The following is an 18,595-nucleotide window of genomic DNA, read 5'->3' as shown; positions in this document are numbered from 1 at the left end:
AATGTCCATTACAAGAGTGGCTCAGTATTACCACCAAAGGAAGAGCTGGCCGGGTCCTTAAGGACAGAGCTGCTAGACTGGGTCTGCAGCAGGTGGTGATGGAACCAACAAGAGGGAAAAACATACTTGACCTCATCCTCACCAACCTGCCTGCTACAGATGTATCTGTCCATGAGAGTATCGGTAGGAGTGATCACCGCACAATTGTTGTGGAGACAAAGTCCCATCTTAACATTGAGGATACTTTCCATCATGTTGTGTGGCACTACCACCGTGCTAAATGGGATAGATTTCAAACAGATCTAGCAACTCAAGACTGGGCATCCATGAGGCACTGTGGGCCATCAGCAGCAGCAGAATTGTACTCAACCACAATGTGTAACCTCATGGCCCAGCATATCCCCCACTCTACCATTACCATCAAGCCAGAGGATCAACTATAGTTCAATAAAAGGTGCAGGAGGGCATGCCAGGAGCAACAGCAGGCATACCTAAAAATGAGGTGTCAACCTGGTGAAGCTGCATGCTGGATAGAATAAGCAGCAACTGATACAGAGCTGAGTGATCCCACCAACCAACAGATCAGATCTAAGCTCTGCAGTCCTGCCACATCCAGTCGTGAATGTTGGTGGGCAATTAAAGAACTCACTGGAGGAGGAGGCTCCACAAATATCCCCATCCCCTGAGAAGGAGGAGCCCAGCACATCAGTTCAAAAGATAAGGCTGAAGAATTTGCAACAAACTGCAGCCAGAAGTGGATGATCCATCTCAGCCTCCTCCGGAGGTCCCCAGCATCACAGATACCAGTCTTCAGCCAATTTGATTCACTCTACGTGATATCAAGAAACGGCTGAAGGCACTGGATACTGCAAAGTCTATGGGCCCTGACAACATTCTGGCAATAGTACTGAAGACTTGTGCTGCAGAACTTGCCGCACCCCTAGCCAAGCTGTTCCAGTACAACTACAACACTGGCATCTACCCGGCTATGTGGAAAATTGCCCAGGTATTTCCTGTACACAAAAAGCAGCACAAATCCAACCTGACCAATTACCACCCCATCAGTCTACTCTCAATCATCAGTAAATTGCTGGAAGAAGTCATCAACAGTGCTATCAAGCAGCACTTGCTTAGCAACAGCCTGCTCACTGATGCCCAGTTTGGGTTCTGCCAGAGCCACTCAGCTCCTGACCTCATTACAGCCTTGGTTCAAACATGGACAAAAGACCTGAACTTCTGAGGTGAGGGGAGAGTGACTGCCCTTGACATCAAGGCAGCATTTGACTGAGTGTGGCATCAAGGAGCCCTAGCAAAACTGGAGTCAATGGGAATCATGGGGAAAATTCTCCACTGGTTGGAGTCATACCTAGCACAAAGGGAGATAGTTGTGGTTGTTGGAGGTCAATCATCTCAGCTCCAGGACATCACTGCAGGAGTTCCTCAGGGTAGTGTCCTCGGCCCAACCATCTTCAGCTGCTTCATCAATGACCTTCCTTCCATCATAAGGTCAGAAGTGGGGATGTTGGTTGATGATTGCACAATGTTCAGCACCAGTCATGATTCCTCGGATACTGAAGCAGCCCGTGTCAAAATGCAGCAAGACCTGGACAATATCCAGGCTTGGACTGACAAGTGGCAAGTAACATTCACACCATAAAAGCACCAGACAATGGCAATTTCTAACAACAGAGACACTAACCATCTCCCCTTGATGTTCAATGGCATTACTATCACTGAATCTCTCACAATCAACATCCTGGGGGTTACTATTGACCAGAAACTGAAGTAGACTAGCCATATAAATACTGTGGTGACAAGGGCATGTCAGAGACTTGGAATCCTGTGTCGAGTAACTCACCTCCTGACTCCCCAAAGCCTGTCCACCATCCATATGGCATAAGTCAGGAGTGTGAATGAATACTCCCAACTTACCAGGATGAGTGTGGCTCCAACAACACTCAAGAAGCTTAACATCTTCAACACCAATTTGCACACCCACGACATCTAACACCCAGTAGAACCAGATCAGCGAACACACAGGAACACCTCCACTGCAATCTCCCATCCAAGTCACACACCATCCTGGCTTGGAAATATACCACCACCTCTTCACTGTGGCTGGGTCAAAATCCTGGAACTCCCTCCCTAACAGCACTGTGGGTGTACCTACACCACATGGACTGCAGCGGTTCAAGAAGGCAGCTCACCACCACCTTCTCAAGGGTCAATTAGGGATGGTCAACAAATGCTGGCCCAGCCAGCAATGCCCAAACCCCGTGAATGAGTAAAGATATTACTCCATGTGGTAATGAGGTCCACAGAAAACCACTTTCTGGCTAAAGAAGTTTCTCCTGAATTCTCTGTTGGATTCTTTAGCGACTTTTGCATACTTAAGATCCCCAGTTTGGACTCCCCCTATAAGCAGAAACATCCCCTTTACATTCACCCTATCAAACCTCTTCATCATTTTGGAGACCTCTATCAATCTTCTTCTGTCCAGAGAAAACTGATAGCCTTTCCTGACAAGCCTGTAAACTCTCAGTTCTGGTATCATTCTTGTGAATTTTTTTTTGCACCATCCGTTGCTTTAATATCCTTTTGAGATGAGAACATGAGCTGAAATGAAATAATAAATGTTTGTTTCTCCTTGTCCTAGGATGTAAGACAACGAATTGTGAAAGCTGCTTTAGCCGAGAATTCTGCATCAAGTGTAAATCTGAACACTACCTGCTGAAGGGGACATGTTACAATATATGTCCCAAAGGGTCAGCTCCACATGCCAGACTGATGGAATGTGTGGGTATGTGATTCATCTGTGATCCTTTCAATGTTGGTTTAGTGTAATCATGACATTAAAACTTAATATTTCACAGCCCGAAAGGTCAAATTCCAAACTGCAATGTAATTGTGAACTTGCAAGAGTTGAAAAATATGTTCCTCACCACTTGCTTCGGATAGAATAAACCCACTCTATAATGTCCCATCAAACACTCCCAGGGCAGGTTCAGCACAGGGTTCGATACAGAGTCAAACTCCCTCTACACTGTCCGCATCAAACACTCCCAGGGCAGGTACAGCATGGGGTTAGATACAGAGTAAAGCTCCCTCTACACTGTCCCCATCAAATACTCCCAGGGCAGGTACAGCATGGGGTTAGATACAGAGTAAAGCTCCCTCTATACTGTCCGCATCAAACACTCCCAGGGCAGGTACAGCACGGGGTTAGATACAGAGTAAAGCTCCCTTTGCACTGTCCCCATCAAACACAGGCAGGGTGAGTATAACATATACAGTGTAAAGTGCCCTCTGGATTGTCCCTGTGTTATGAGACAGCCTTACGGTAAAGCTGATTCTTTAAAAACCTCAGATGGAAACTTTAAACAACTGTCATTATCTATAATTTTAAGTGGTACCTTTGAGATACAATTCTAAATTCAGGAATCAGACCACCAGTTCTTGAAAGGTTTTATATTAAACTAAATGAAACATTTTATTCATTTACACAAGTTAAATATATACACATGGCTTCAAATTGCGACGATCATAACTTTTAACAAATTCTCAAACTAATCTCCATTAAGGTGACAGCATCCCAGAGACTTAACCAAAACACCAGGCAAAGCATTTTCACCTTATGAATTCAAAATGAGGTTCCTTTCACTTTGGTTTCTGTGAAAACAATTGGGGGCTTACAGCTGCTTTGATCTTACATTACCTCTGCCCCCACACACAAAAACTGCTATCGGTTATATCCAACACAGCTCATTGAATATAAATTCTCATTGTACCACCATCCACTTTTAACTCCACCTCTTCTAGCAATAAAACCCTTTTCATAGTACCAATTTCATTAGTAATATAAACATATAGCTTGGTATCTGCTAGCTGGATGCCAGGTTTCACCCCACTTCTTGAATGTTCCATTCAAAAAAATGCAAATGCACTCCACCTCGCTGGTTACATATCAAAACTAGTACATATCATAGCACCCAGACTAGCTGGCTTTAATCCAAGTAAGACACACCCACAGACTAAACCTCAATTTTAAAAGAAAAATATTATATACATTAATAGCTTATGACATCTCCCACCCTATCAAAAAAAGAACTATCATAATTCTAAAAAAGACGGCTTCATTTTAATAACCCATCTCACACTATCTCCTATACTTATTACACTATGACATTACCAGATCTCCCATTTTCCTTTAAGCTTCAAACTCTTGATAATGCATCTGCGAATGGACTTTCTCTTCCAGCAATATGTATAATCCATAGATTAAATGGTTGTTATAGTAGACTTCACCTGAAAAGCTTTGCACTTCCGTCTCGAAATTTGTCCAAAAACTTCAAAGGGTTATGATCTGTATAAATAATTGTTTCTGATGAATTTTCTGATAAATTTCAAAATGCTGCAATGCTGACACCAAACTCAAAGTCTCTTTTTCGATCGTTGAATGTCTTCTCTGTTGTACATTCAGCTTCCATGAAAAATACTCTATTGGTTTTTCAATTCCAGTGTCATCTTCTTGTACCAGTACGGCCCCAATGCCTATATCGCTTGCATCAACGGCCAACTTGAATTACTTGGCGTAATTGGGTACTGACAAAACTGATGTCATAGTTAATACTGTTCTCAAACTATTGACTGACTTCTGAAACTCCAGTGTCCATTGAACCTTCTTGTTTTTTTTTAATAGTTCAGTCACCGGAGCAACCACTTGGCTAAAATTTGGTACAAATTTCCAGTAAAACCCACTCATGCCCAGAAATCTCAAAACTCCTCATTTTGTTGTAGGCACTGGGAAATCCATGATAGCCTTGACTTTCACATCTCTCAGAGCCACCTTACCATGTCCAATGGTATGGCCTAGATACTAACTTGCACTTTTGAAAATTCACTTTTAGCCAAGTTCATCACCAAATTAGCTTTTTGTAGTTGAGTAAATAATTCTTCCAGATGCTGTAAATGCTCCTCCCACATCTGAGTGAAAACAATTAGATCATCAATATAAACAGCACAATCCCTTAGACCCACAATTACTTTGTCAGTCTTTGAAATGTCGCAGGTGCATTTTTCATGCCAAATGGCACGACTTAAAACTGATATAGTCCACCTGGCGTTACAAAAGCTGATAGCTCCTTTGCCCTCTCCAACAATGGTACCTGCCAATATCTTTTTAGCAAGTCAATCTTTGTCATAAATTTCAATTGTCCCACTTTCTCAAAGCAATCTTCCAATCATGGTATGGGATATGAATTCACTTTGTTCACCACATTCACCTTTCAATAGTCCACACACAGTCTTTGTCTTCCATCTGGTTTCAGTACCAGTACAATAGATGAACTCCAGTTACTGTTACTAGACTCAGTGATATCATTTTGAAGCATGAAATCAATTTCTTTGTACTTGTGATAACTTTGCCAGATTTAATCTATAAGGATGTTGCCTTATTGAAGATGACATTTCTATACATACATCATATAAAGCTAAATGCGTCTTTCTGAACTAATTTCCACAAATAGGTTTGTGTGACTGCAATAGCTTTTCCAAATCACTTTGACACTTGCTTGGAAGGTAAATCAATATTTCATTTAAATTTTCAAGCACCCCCTCATTATCCAATTTAATTAAAGGAAAATCAGTTTCAGAATCCTGAACTTCCACTTCTTTCTCATCAATCACCATTACTGATACCTTTTTGTTCCTCTTCCCTGTCAAAGTACCTTTTAAGCATAGTTACATGACACACCCTCTGCTTCTTTCTTCTATCTGGAGTATTTATTAAATAATTTACTTCACTCAATTTCTTTTCAATCCTGTAGGGCCCATTAAATCTTTCATTTAATGAATCACCTCACACTGGTAACAAAACTAATACTTTCTCCCCAGAAACAAAACTGCGAATTTTAGCTGCCTTATCTGTTTTCACTTTCATCACTTGCTGTGAGATCTTTAAATGTTCCCTAGCCAGCTCACATGCTCTGTTCATTCTTTCCCTGAAACTTGTTACGTAATCCAGGAGAATAGTTTCTGAATTTTGACCCGCCAATTTCTCATAAATCAATTTCAGTGACCATGACCATAAACTCGTTCAAAAGAGCTGAAATCAGTTGATGCATTAGGAGTGTCTCTAATAGCAAATAACAAAAAGGGAATTCCTGCATCCCAATCCTGCGCATAATTCTGGCAGTATGCTCTTATCATAGTTTTTAAAGTTTGACACCATCTTTCCAAAGCTCCTTGTGACTCCGGATGATAAGCTGTGGACTTAAACTGTTTTATCCCCAAACTATTCATTACTTCCTTAAACAGCTGTGACATGAAATTTGACCCCTGACCTGATTGTATTTCCCTAGGTAAACCATATCTTGTGAAAAATGTAGCTAATTCCTCCACAATCTTCTTAGTTGTAATAATCTTTTAAAGGAATCACTTCAGGAAACCTGGTAGACAAATCCATTATTGTCAATAAATACTGATTTCCACTTTTAGGGAGGGGCCTACACAATCAGCCATGACCCTGGTAAAAAGTTCTTCAAATGCTGGTATTGGGATTAAAGACACCGGTTTAATCACTGCTTGTGCTTTTCCTGTTATTTGACATGTATAACAGGTTCTACAGCATTTGACTACATCTCTATGCAATCCTCCTGGCCAAACAAAAAACACTTCTGTATCTTTTCCTGTGTTTTCCTAATTCCTAAATGCCCTCCCATTGGAATTACATGAGCAATCTCATTTCTATACCCTAATGGGATAACAATCTGATACACCTCCCTCCAGCTTTCATTTGCTGAGACATGATCCGATCTCCATTTTCTCATTAAAATACCTTCCTGAAGATAATAACATACTGGAGTACATTTTGCTTCTGTTACTGAATAAGCTTTCTGCTATAACTGTTTTAATTGCAAATCATTTTTCTGTAACTCCACTAACTTCTTTGAGTTAAACATTTTATCTGAACTGTCCTGCAATCCTTCCTCCTGAACAATGTTATCAAACACAGTGTCAGCTCATTGCATTTCGACACCTGCTTCTTGCCTTTGAACTGCCTGCTCATCTTGTTCTTCTCTGTGGGCCTTTGACCTCATTATAACACAATCAGGAAACAATCCAGGATGTTCCTTCTGTAGCACCTCTGTTGAAAACACTTCTACAGGCTGCTCAACTACCACAGGCATCACCCACCTTTGCGATCCGGCTGTATCATTACCCAGAATAAATTGAACCCCTGCAATGGGCAATTTTTACACAACTCCAACTAGAACTTCACCCGTCTTCCATTTGCTCTTTAAATTTACCTTCCACAATGAAATAGATTTAGCATCTCCATGAACCCCACCTTCTCCTGCAATGCTCCTTTTGAACATTATCCCACAACATTAAGGATTGACTAGCCCCTGTCTCTCTTAAAATTTTAACATCTTTACCTACTCCGCCCTGTACACATGGAAAGACTTTCCCTTCACACACAAAATCTCTAAACATTTCTACAACCTGCTCCTCAGAATTCTCTTGAGTACACTGTGAACACATTCCCCTTTTTTGACCTTTCACTGATTCTCCCTGTTTCACCTGTACACAAACCATTGGTTTCTCCTGTGCCTGAATCTCAGAACCCACAGTACTTTTACTTCCAGAGGTTTTCTGTACCCCAATAATTCCAACAGATTTTTTCTGCAACCTCCAACACACTGACTTTGTGTGCACCACTTTATTACAATGAAAACATCTCAATTTTTGAAAGTCACTTCTACCTCCAGCATCTTCCTTTTTATTCTGAGAAAAAACTTCCTGGGAACTTTCAGCTACTCCTTCTCTTCCCTGACTACCTACCTTCCTTTCACCTTCCCACTTCTTATCCTTTTCAAATTTGAAAGGGTGATGGACAAAACGTTTCACTCTATGAACTAACTCAAAATCATCAGCTATCTCTGCTGCTTGTCTTACAGAACTAACCCTCTGTTTCTCCACCTGAGTTCTCACTACTGAAGGGATTGAATCTTTAAAAATTCTTCCAGAAGAATTACTTCCCTAAGAGCTACATAGGTTGTTTCCATTTTAACGCTCGTATCCAATGGTCAAAGTTACTTTGTTTTACTCTTTCAAACTCAGTATAAGTTTGCCCAAGCTGTTCTCTTGTATTTCTAAATTTTTGTCTGTTCGCTTCAGGTACCAACTCATATGCGCTCAAAATAGCCTTTTTCACTATATCATAATTCACCCACATTTCTTCTGATAGTGTAGCGTATACCTCAAGTGCCCTACCTAACAATTTAGACTGTAATAATAACATCCAGTTGTCTTGTGTCCATTTTATCTGTTTAGCTAGCTTCTCAAATGAAATAAAGAATGCTTCAATATCTTTCCCTCAGACTTTGGAAGATCTTGTACAAATTTAAACATCTCCCCACTGGGTCCTACTCTAGAGATAAATCCTTCCTCACCTATTGGCATCTCTTTTCTAACTGCCAACATTTTCAGTTGGAATTCTCTTTCCCTTTTTCCCTTTTCTCCTCCTCTATCTTCATACTTTCTTAATTCCCTTTTTAAAGCCATTTCTCTGTCCTTTGCTTCTAATTCAAGCTTTTTCATTTGCAACTGAAGTCTCACTACCTCCAGCTGTGACTCACCAGTGTCTGGTTTCACTTCCAACTGTAGATGCTGTGCTATATTTTTAATTATATCTGATTTCCTAGCACCCTCAGGTAACCCCAATTTTAACTTATCTGCCAACTTTGTTAAGTTACTTTTGGTTATCTTCTCCAACCCAATCAGAGTTATCTCTTCTACTCCCAGACAAATCTTAGCAATTGCCAAAGCCATCATACAGTCTCACTACTTTTAAAATACCTCACCAACTCCTGAATTCAAAGTACCTCTTGTACTCGTAACGATAAGATTCACCAATTCCAAACCAATCAAGGAATTAGAAATATTTTTTATCCTGGCAAGAACACTCAGGATTTTGCTTGTAGTAAAGGCGAGTTCTTTAAAAATTCCACAGGGAAACTTTAAGCAACTGTCCTTACCTATATTTTTAAGTGGTATGTTTGAGATGCAACTCTAAATTCAGGAATCAGACCAAGAGTTCTTGTGAGGATTTATATATTTAACTAAATGAAAAATGTTATTAATTTACACAAGTTAAATATATACACATGGCTACAAATTACAACTATCATAAACTAATCCCCATTAAGGCAACAGCAGCCCATAGACTTAACCACACACCAGGCAAAGCATTTTCACCTTACAAATTCAAAATGAGGCTCTTTTCACTTTGGTTTCTGTGGAGACAGCTGGAGGCTTACAGCTACTTTGATCTTACATTGCCTCTGCCCTGCACACACAAAAACTACTGTCGGTTATATTCAGCACGGCTCATTGAATATAAATTCTCATTGTATCACTTTGATCTCCACCTCTTATAAAAAATAAACCCCCTTCACAGTACCAATTTTATTAGTTATATAAACATATTGCTTGGTCACTGCTAGCTAGGTGCCGGATTTCACCCCATTTCTTGAATGTTCTATTCAGAAAATGCAAATGCACTCTACCTCTCCGTTTACATCTCAAAACTAATACAAATCAAAGCACCCAGACCAGCTGGCTTTAATCTAATTAAGACATACCCACAGATTAAAACTCTATTTTAAAAGAAAATATTTTCCAATAATATTATATACACTAATAACTTCATGACAAACACTCCCAGGACAGGTACAGCACGGGGTTAGATACAGAGTAAAGCTCCCTCTACACTGTCCCCATCAAACACTCCCAGGACAGGTACAGCACGGGGTTAGATACAGAGTAAAGCTCCCTCTACACTGTCCCCATCAAACACTCCCAGGACAGGTACAGCACGGGGTTAGATACAGAGTAAAGCTTCCTCTACACTGTCCCCATCAAACACTCCCAGGACAGGTACAGCACGGGGTTAGATACAGAGTAAAGCTTCCTCTACACTGTCCCCATCAAACACTCCCAGGGCAGGTACAGCACGGGGTTAGATAGAGAGTTAATCTCCCTCTACACCGTCCCCATCAAACACTCCCAGGGCAGGTACAGCACGGGGTTAGATACAGAGTAAAGCTCCCTCTACACTGTCCCCATCAAACACTCCCAGGACAGGTACAGCACGGGGTTAGATACAGAGTAAAGCTTCCTCTACACTGTCCCCATCAAACACTCCCAGGACAGGTACAGCACGGGGTTAGATACAGAGTAAAGCTTCCTCTATGCTGTCCCCATCAAACACTCCCAGGACAGGTACAGCACGGGGTTAGATACAGAGTAAAGCTCCCTCTACACTTTCCCCATCAAACACTCCCAGGATAGGTACAGCACGGGGTTAGATACAGAGTAAACTTCCCTCTACACTTTCCCCATCAAACACTCCCAGGACAGGTACAGCACGGGGTTAGATACAGAGTAAAGCTCCCTCTACACTGCTTCAATGCTATGTTTTAAATTTGACTTCAAAAGAGCACTTAATTTCCTTCATCTGTTACTCCCCTGATCAATATAATATCAGTCTGTGTTGGAATTGGGATTGTTTTACCCTGTGGGTTATTGGCAGCTGGGTACAACTGGCTACTGACTACCCATTAAACCATTAGAAATCTTTTGCAATTGTTCCATCCATCAGATATTAAACCCATGAGATTGTGTTGGATTTGAGTTTAATTCATAGACCTAAACTACCCTGTAACCCAAGGATTAAAATTAGCCCTGGATTGGTGAGTTTAAATCATGTCATATACCATGTGATATAGAAGGAACCATCCAGAGGAATTTACAGATCAAGGTGACACATTTCAGTCATTCTCCCTGAGTAGCCAGGGATACAGATTTTTAATTCTGTACTCGGGGCTGACAATTATTTTGTATTTTTAGGTAATATGGGAGATGATTGTGCCTTGAGCTAGCAATTCCAATGAACACAAGTTCTGGAAATTCATCTCGGGGGAAGGGAGCACAAAGCCAGAGTGAAAGGCTTTTGGACATTTTGTGAAAGTTGGGCCCAAGTGCGCTAAAGGTGATGATGTCAATTCCTGGACAGTGTTGGGGGATTCTGGATGGTTGATCATTCTAGATTTCAGATGAATTTAAGGCTGTTTACACTGATTAGAACATTTTACATTGAATTTAGTCGAATTTCCAGCACAGATACTCCCCCAGTGCCTCCTCCCATTCTACTTTATCTCACCCTATCAGAATATCCTGCTCTACCCTTCCCCTTCATGTACTTATCTAGCTTCCCCTTAAATGCGTCTGTTCTATTCATGTGTTTAACAATACTCAAGTCTTTTTTTTTTTGCTATGTTAAAAGTGCTATATAGATTTAAGTTGTTGTTGGATAATCAGTGAGTTTAATCTAGCCAATAAGAGTGCCCCCATGATTAGAAGAAAAATGTGGTTGGGTGATTGTCCCTCATAAACATATGATCCCATCAAGCCCATAGCATCATCTCAGCTAAACTTTTCACCCTTCCCTTAATGTTGATGTGCCACATCCTCTCAGTAGATTATATGGCCTCAAGTGCTCAACTTGGATTGAGGAGGTCCTAAATCATAGAACTATAGAATAATACAGCACAGAAGGAGGCCATTCGGCCCACCTTTGAATCTTTGAAAGAGCTATTCAGTTAGCCCCTCTCCACTTCTCTTCCCCCATCGCCTCCAATTGTTTTTCCCATTCATGTGTTTACCTGATTGCCTTTTAATTGTTATTACTGAATCTGCTTGAACCGCCCTTTCAGACAGCGCATCTGAACAACTCACTGCGTAAAAACGATTTCAGTCTTGGGTCAGACTGACCATCATATTCAAAGTTTTGTGTCAGCCCTGTCTCACTGGGCAGCAATCTTGCCCCTTGAGTCAGAAGGGCACTGAGCTCGACTCTCATTCCAAAATGTCGGCTGACTTTCCAGTGCAGTACCGAAGGGTCACCGCAACATCAGAGGTGCTGGCTTTTGGATGAATTGTCTCGTCATTTTAATAAACTTGTTCATGGGATCTTGCTATGTACAAATTGACTACCGCATGTCCTACATTACAACAGTGAGTACATCTTGAAAGTGCTTCAATGGCTGTAAAGTCTTTTGGGACACTGTGAAAGGTGCTATATAAATGCACATTTGTTCTTTTCTTTTTGGTAAGAAAGAGAGTTCAGCTGAACCTTTTGTTCCAGACCCTCCAAGAGCTGGTTGGAATTAAACGACTTCTAACACCTGCCCTTCCACCTTCCACAACAGTGGAGTTCTCTTGAGATGGCGAATAACCTCTTCCGATGAATGTTGATGTCGCTGGTGCTTTTGATGGTTTTCTGTCCTTTTTGCAGACGGGTGTGAGGTTGGCCCCTGGAGTGAGTGGGGACCCTGCCTGAAGAACCAGCAGACGTGTGGCTTCAAGTGGGGGTCTGAGACCAGGACACGGCACATCCTTACACCTTCAACAAAGGACTCGGAGCCGTGCGTTGCGCTGTCGATGTCAAGGAAGTGCAGGATGAAGGAGAGACACTGTCCCGGAGGTAAGAGAGGTCTGTAGATACCTCATGGGAGAGCTAGAGCAGTGTGTTCAGAAAGATTCCTCAGTGAAAAATCACAAGGCGCAAGATCTTAATGGATGAGAAAGACCATTAGGCCCACCTTAGTTTGTCCAACCAGGCAGATCCTAATTCACCCTCACTACTGTAGCATCCAGCCATTAAATCATTTCAAAGTTCTTTCCCACCATTGCTTTATCTGGAAATTAATTTCACAGCCTGATCACTCTAATTGTAAAGAGGAAATTCCTAATTTTAATCCTAAGGTTACCTTTTGCTAGTTTGAGATGTGTCCCTCAGTTCCTATTTCCAGGGTTTACCTCATGTACTTATGTAGCTTCCCCTTAAAAGGATCTACGCTGGTCACCTCCACTATTCCATGTGATAGTGAGTTCTAACCACTCCCTGGATTAAGAAGTTTCTCCTGAATTCTTTATTTGATTTATTAGCGACTATTTTAATGTTTATGATCCTAGTTCCCGTCTCCCCTACAAGTCAATACATTTTCTCTGCCTTCGCTCTATTGAATCTCCCTCTCAACCCCCAGCCTTCTATTTTCTAAATGAAGGATGGCTGCCTTGAAATGTTAATTCTGTTTCCCTCTCCACAGCTGTTGCCTGACCTACTGAGTATTTACAGCATTTTCTGTTTTTATATACTTAGCTTTATTCTAGGTTAACTTCCCCTGCATTAGTCAATGGGCAGCACTCTCACATCGTAAGTATATGGATTCACGTCCCAGTCCACAGACTGGAGTATATAATCCAGGCCAACACGTCAGCGTAGTCCTCCCTCAGTAGCGCAGGGTTGTAACTGCTGTCTTTCTCATTAGTCTGAGCCCCCATTTACCCTCTCAGGTGGATGTAAAAGATCCCACGTACTCTTCTTTTGAAGGAGAGCAGCAGAATTCTCCCCAATATCCTGGACAGTGATTGTCCTGCAATCGACAGGATTAAAAAATATATATACGAAACCAGAAAACGCTGGAAACACTCAGCAGGTCTGGCAGCGCCTGTAGAGGGAAACAGAGTTAATGTTTCAGATCAATGACCTTCCATCGGAACCTAAAGCAGATTATCTGTGTGCAAATTGCCTGCTTTGTTTCCTATAGTTATAACACTGACCAAGCAGCAAAAAATATTTCATTGCTTCGAATTTACTTTGGGATGAGATGTAGTATATCCTGGAACTAGACAATGGCAAGTAGCTTTGAGAAGCCTGTGTTACTAGGCCCAAAGAAGAACATGCATGTTTTTACAAACTCAGGAGAAATTTCTAAATAGTTTATCTTCCAGCAGAAAGATGATTTTTTGTTTACATCCATTTAATAACCAAGCACCAGATTTAAATTGTGTGTAATTTACAGTTAGATGCAGACGAGATCGTGGCTACTTTTAATGGGCACTCTATCCAAGTGATTGAGTGGGAAAATTCCCTGAATGTTTTAACTGTGATGAACTCACAGTTCCTGACCTGAATTTCAAAATATTGCAGGTTAAAACCAGAATGTGGTCAATATGCGATCATTTTTGGAATCACTGCTTTGCTTGTTTATCCGGTTCCATTAGAGGATCTTTCTCAGAGGATGGGGTCTACAAAAAACTCCTGTCTGAACGGAACAAGACGTTGCTTGATCCACTCCAGATTTCTGTGAAATTCTGTCCAAACCCTTCAGTTCTGTTTCCTGCCTAAAAGGTTACCCCTATCTTCATTTCCCTCATTCGGACCATTTATATATATCATGAACCATTGGCAGAGAACCCTGCAGCAAAGGAGATTTATTTGTGCAGAACTTTGGGTGTTCCGCATTTTATTATTATGGGATGTTGACAACCCTAGTGATGCTGGTATTTATTGCCCATCCCTAGCTGCCCTTGAGAAGGTGGTGGAGATCTGCCTTCTTGAACTGCTGCAGTCCATGTGGTGTAGGTACACCCACAGTGCTGTTAGGGAGGGAGTCCCAGGATTCTGACTCAGTGACAGTGAAGGAACGGTGACAGACGTGTAACTCGGAATAGTATGTGACTTGGAGGGGAGCTTGTCAATGAGGTTGTTCTCTTAACATAAATAGTTCTCTGTTGAGAACTCTGGTGGAGAGTCATACGGACTCGAAACGTTAACTGTGCTCCTCTCTGCAGATGCTGCCAGACCTGCTGAGTTTTTCCAGGTATTTTTATTTTTGTTTTGGATTTCCAGCATCCGCAGTTTTTTGCTTTGATCTTATTGTTCCCTTAACATTGCTGCTTTTGCCCACACCTCATTAATGGGTTTATTTTTATGATTATCCGGGCCCTGTTTATGTGACTGACATTCAAATTAGAACCAGCTGGAGTTGCAAGCATCTGCTTTTGGTAAAGTCTTTAAGGATCGTCGGTATTTAATTCTTGAATTTTTTTTTGCTGCCTTCTCTGAGCCCTTGGTTCAGGAGACTGGAAGTGGAGCAATGGAATGTCTTGCAAAGTCACTGCACTGAAAGCCTCTTGTATCAGCCTCATGTGACATTCAGCTAGAGAGAATTTGTACTTATGCTTTCAGAGATGCCATAGAATTCCAGCTGTTGCTCTTACCGCCTGCTACTGGTGTGCGTTGGAAGGATTTGCAGTTTGATACTTAACCTGTTTGGCTACATTATGAATGCACCTTCCCTTGGCCATCAAGTCCTGGGGTGGAATCTACCGCTCTGGAGACTAAATCCGGTGATGGGCGGGAAAGTCGGTGATATTCCCGCTGGACGGTGGGATGGCTGAGCCGGCGCCATCTTCAGATTTTGAACTAATCAATTATGCATCTGTGAGGAACTCGGCGAATCTTGGGGCAGTCAGGAAGTTGCCTGGCACACCATTACCTCACGGGGTCGAAGGTCCTGGCGCCCAGACTGCCTATTCGCTCACTACAGGCCGGGAGCTCCAGATTCGGCATCGCTCGGGGCGTCCAGGAGAAGGAAGCAGCCTTCAGCTCCACAGCTCAGTTAACAACTCGCCTGGGATTCTCCTTCGGAAAGACAGGAGGCGCTGTTTCCTCCGGACAGCGGCAGGAGGCTCTCCCTCCTGACCCCAGAGGAGGCTATTGGGGTGCTTAGAGCCTGTGAGGCCCAAGAAAGGAGCAGCCTGCAATGCAGGAAGGGAGTGAATAATCTGCTGCGCTCTGTCAGGGTGAATGAAACATCCGTTCATTGCAAACTCACACTCTCATAAGGGCATCTAAGGGTATCTGTGCACAGGGATGCCACACATGACCAGCAGATGGGACATCAGCACTGAATGTGTGACCGCCACTTTAAGCTCTCATTTTAGTGCCTAGACAAAGGGCTTCTTAATCACTTACTGTGGAGGGACCAGCTCCAATAGGCAGGCCGCTTCTAAACTGCTCATTCACCCACTGACCTCACAAATCAATCCTTCTGTCTCTCTGCAGGACAAGATACCCCATAACGGAGAGAAGGTGCAAAGGTGGTACCCTGGAAACCCGTCCCCTCAATACCCGGGAGGAACAAGCTTCAGAGCTAGCAGGAGAGGAGAGAGACCACGACCGTGTGGGAGGTGAGACCAGCCTCTCCCAACAACCCCCAGTGAGGATGCGTCCAGTCTCCACCCTCCAATATCTGAGTATTGGCCGTGAATCAACTTTAATGTACGAGCCTGCTTATTCAGTCGCTAACCCTCCCTTCTCTATTCCAGGTACCAGCAAGAAGAGGGGGAGCAAATCATCCTCCTCATGCCACAATCCCAGAGCCGCCCCGGAGGAGGAGGCTGCAGTATGCTGTGAGGAAGCATTGTTACTGCGTTCACCTGCTCCCTCCACCAGCACAGACACACACACACCTCGCTGGGTTCTCGTTCCAGAGTAGGCTCGGGTTCACAATCCGGTGAGCACTGTACAGGCGTGCAGAGCCCACCGCTGGTGGAGGCAGTGACAGCCGAGGTCTCTGACTGATGGAGACCAGGGCCCTGACGAGTCCAAAACCAATGACGAGCCTCTGGACCTGGCCCTAAGAGACCTCCGGGAGATGCAGAGACAGGCAGGTGAACAGAGTTCTGGAGGGCATCGGCAGAGTGGACCAGAGGCTGGAGGAGTCTGTCCACGTTCTGTACGACGTCATGGCTGCGACACGCGAGTGCATCGATTAGAAAGGTGACAGCCAGCTCGGAAACCCAGGTCCAGCAGATTCTGACGGGATTGCGCTCAGGCCTGTGCATCATCGCTCTAGCCATGGGTGCGTTTCAGCAGTGGCTACGCAAGAGGGGGACAGGCACCTCGACCACTCTCCAGGTGCCCCTTCCCTTCAAGGAGTCAGAGAGGGGCCATCGGGCACCCACAGGGAGGAGGAGTGCCACCCAGGACACTCCTGATGCTCCAACCCCCCCCCCCCCCCCTCTGCCAGTGACCCCAGCAGGTCAGGCTGAGGAGGGTGCACCTGCACCTGAGGAGGAGACCCTTAGAAGGCCGAAGCCTCTAGGCCTCGGGCCTGCCAAAGTCATCTCAGACACCAGGATGTAGCAGTCAGAAGACGGCCTCCACCTCAGCTGCAGACGTCAGGGCTGCACCTGGACATGGCGGCCGGGTTAGAACAAAGTAAAAGGTATTGAAAGCACATTGGTGGCACAGGAGTTCACTCATTGTATATGGTTTTCGCTTTTGTTAATATATGTCTATTCATCTCCAAGGCTTCCAGTTTTATTCGATTTGCATCAAAGCTTCACAATTATTCATGGGTCCCAATTGTTGCCCCCAGCGTAATCCCATCAGGAACTTCGATTGCTTCAGTTCTCCCACATCTTCACCAGAGTGAATAGTCTGTAATCCCACAGCAGCAGCATCAGGCGATGCACATCGCTTTGACTGTGCTGCTTGGTCAGTACACACGGCAGCCAATTACCGCCTGTAACCATGAGTCAGCCGTGGGAGAAGTGCCCAGCGAGCTTATTGTTTTTACTGCTGCTGTTGCACTGATGTCAGTTGTTTGTGGATGGCCCGAGTAGTCGTGTGGACTCAAGTGAGAATCGTCTGTCCAAAGTGTCATTTAGAATGACTTTTCAGGTGTGAGAGACTGTTTTGAAGCACTGCAATGTTAGCCTTCAAGGCCCATAGGGTTCTGTGCATGCCTGGAGGACGATGTAATGTCCACCTTTAAGGCTGAATGTCCTTCCTTGGTGACCTGTCACTCTCTGTGAGCACGACATTGAACTAGGCAGATAAGATTACAACGGCCACCTTAGACATGACTGCAAGAGGAATTGGAATGTATGATTTAAGAGGTGTGTGTTTATATTGATGAAGCTGTTTCCTAAGCTTACATGATTTTTAGTTGGAGCTGCACACATCCTTGGTAAGGGTCCTTGGGTAAAGGCACAGCACGCGACTCGATGTGGAAATTATTACATGTCAGGGGCTCTCAGTGACTAAGGACAGAGAGACAGGAATGGCCTCGTGTGCTGTACTACCTTAACAACTGTAATGCTCTCAATGCAATGCAAAGCCAGTTCTCTGAAGGCTCTATACAGGAAACAATTACTCATTGGCTGGTGTGTCCAAAATGACAGCTCAAGGCATTGCCCCAGCACAAAGACCACCTGGGACAGAGACTTTTCAGGCTCCCAAGTGGTTGCACCTCAGAAGACCATTGTCCTAGTGAGGCACTCCCAGTGATGACAATGCCAAGGAACCTTAAAACTTAGCTGCATGGTCTAGATGTTAATGGTTATTGTTTCAAGATGTCCCAGTGGTGATCCCCTAGCATTAGGGAGATGATGCCTCATCGTTCTCCATTGAGGAGAGCTGGCAATGGGACATCTGGTGCTCCCATGATGCTGCTCACTGGTTATGCCTGAAAGAGTGATATGTGTGGCCGGGCTGTCTTACTGAGCAGTTGTCAGACTGACATGAGTGTATCACTGGGTAAAAGGGAGATCCGCTTATAGGCTGCCATGCACACTGACTTGCTGAGGGGATGGGTGAAAGTACTGTACTTGGTAAAGTTGCCTAAGGACATGCGAGAGGGGAGTGCCGTTCAGGTTCTGGAGCGGCCTTATGTTG

The 18,595-nt window shown here is 43.5% G+C and overlaps 1 protein-coding gene across 1 annotated transcript in view; it reads left to right on the top strand.

Annotated features, from left to right (window-relative positions):
- LOC121287011 (R-spondin-2-like) overlaps nt 1-18,595 on the top strand; it is a 144,625-nt gene that overhangs the window by 114,625 nt on the left and 11,405 nt on the right. The window contains exons 3-4 of the mRNA XM_041204430.1: nt 2,657-2,800; nt 12,359-12,547. Of these exons, the coding sequence (XP_041060364.1) occupies nt 2,657-2,800; nt 12,359-12,547 (333 nt within the window). The remainder of the gene's footprint in view (nt 1-2,656; nt 2,801-12,358; nt 12,548-18,595) is intronic.

Source organism: Carcharodon carcharias, chromosome 14 (assembly GCF_017639515.1).
Source record: "Carcharodon carcharias isolate sCarCar2 chromosome 14, sCarCar2.pri, whole genome shotgun sequence".
NCBI lineage: Eukaryota > Metazoa > Chordata > Chondrichthyes > Lamniformes > Lamnidae > Carcharodon > Carcharodon carcharias.
The sequence above is the reverse complement of the archived record's forward strand: the minus strand, read 5'-3'. Positions and strand labels throughout refer to the sequence as shown.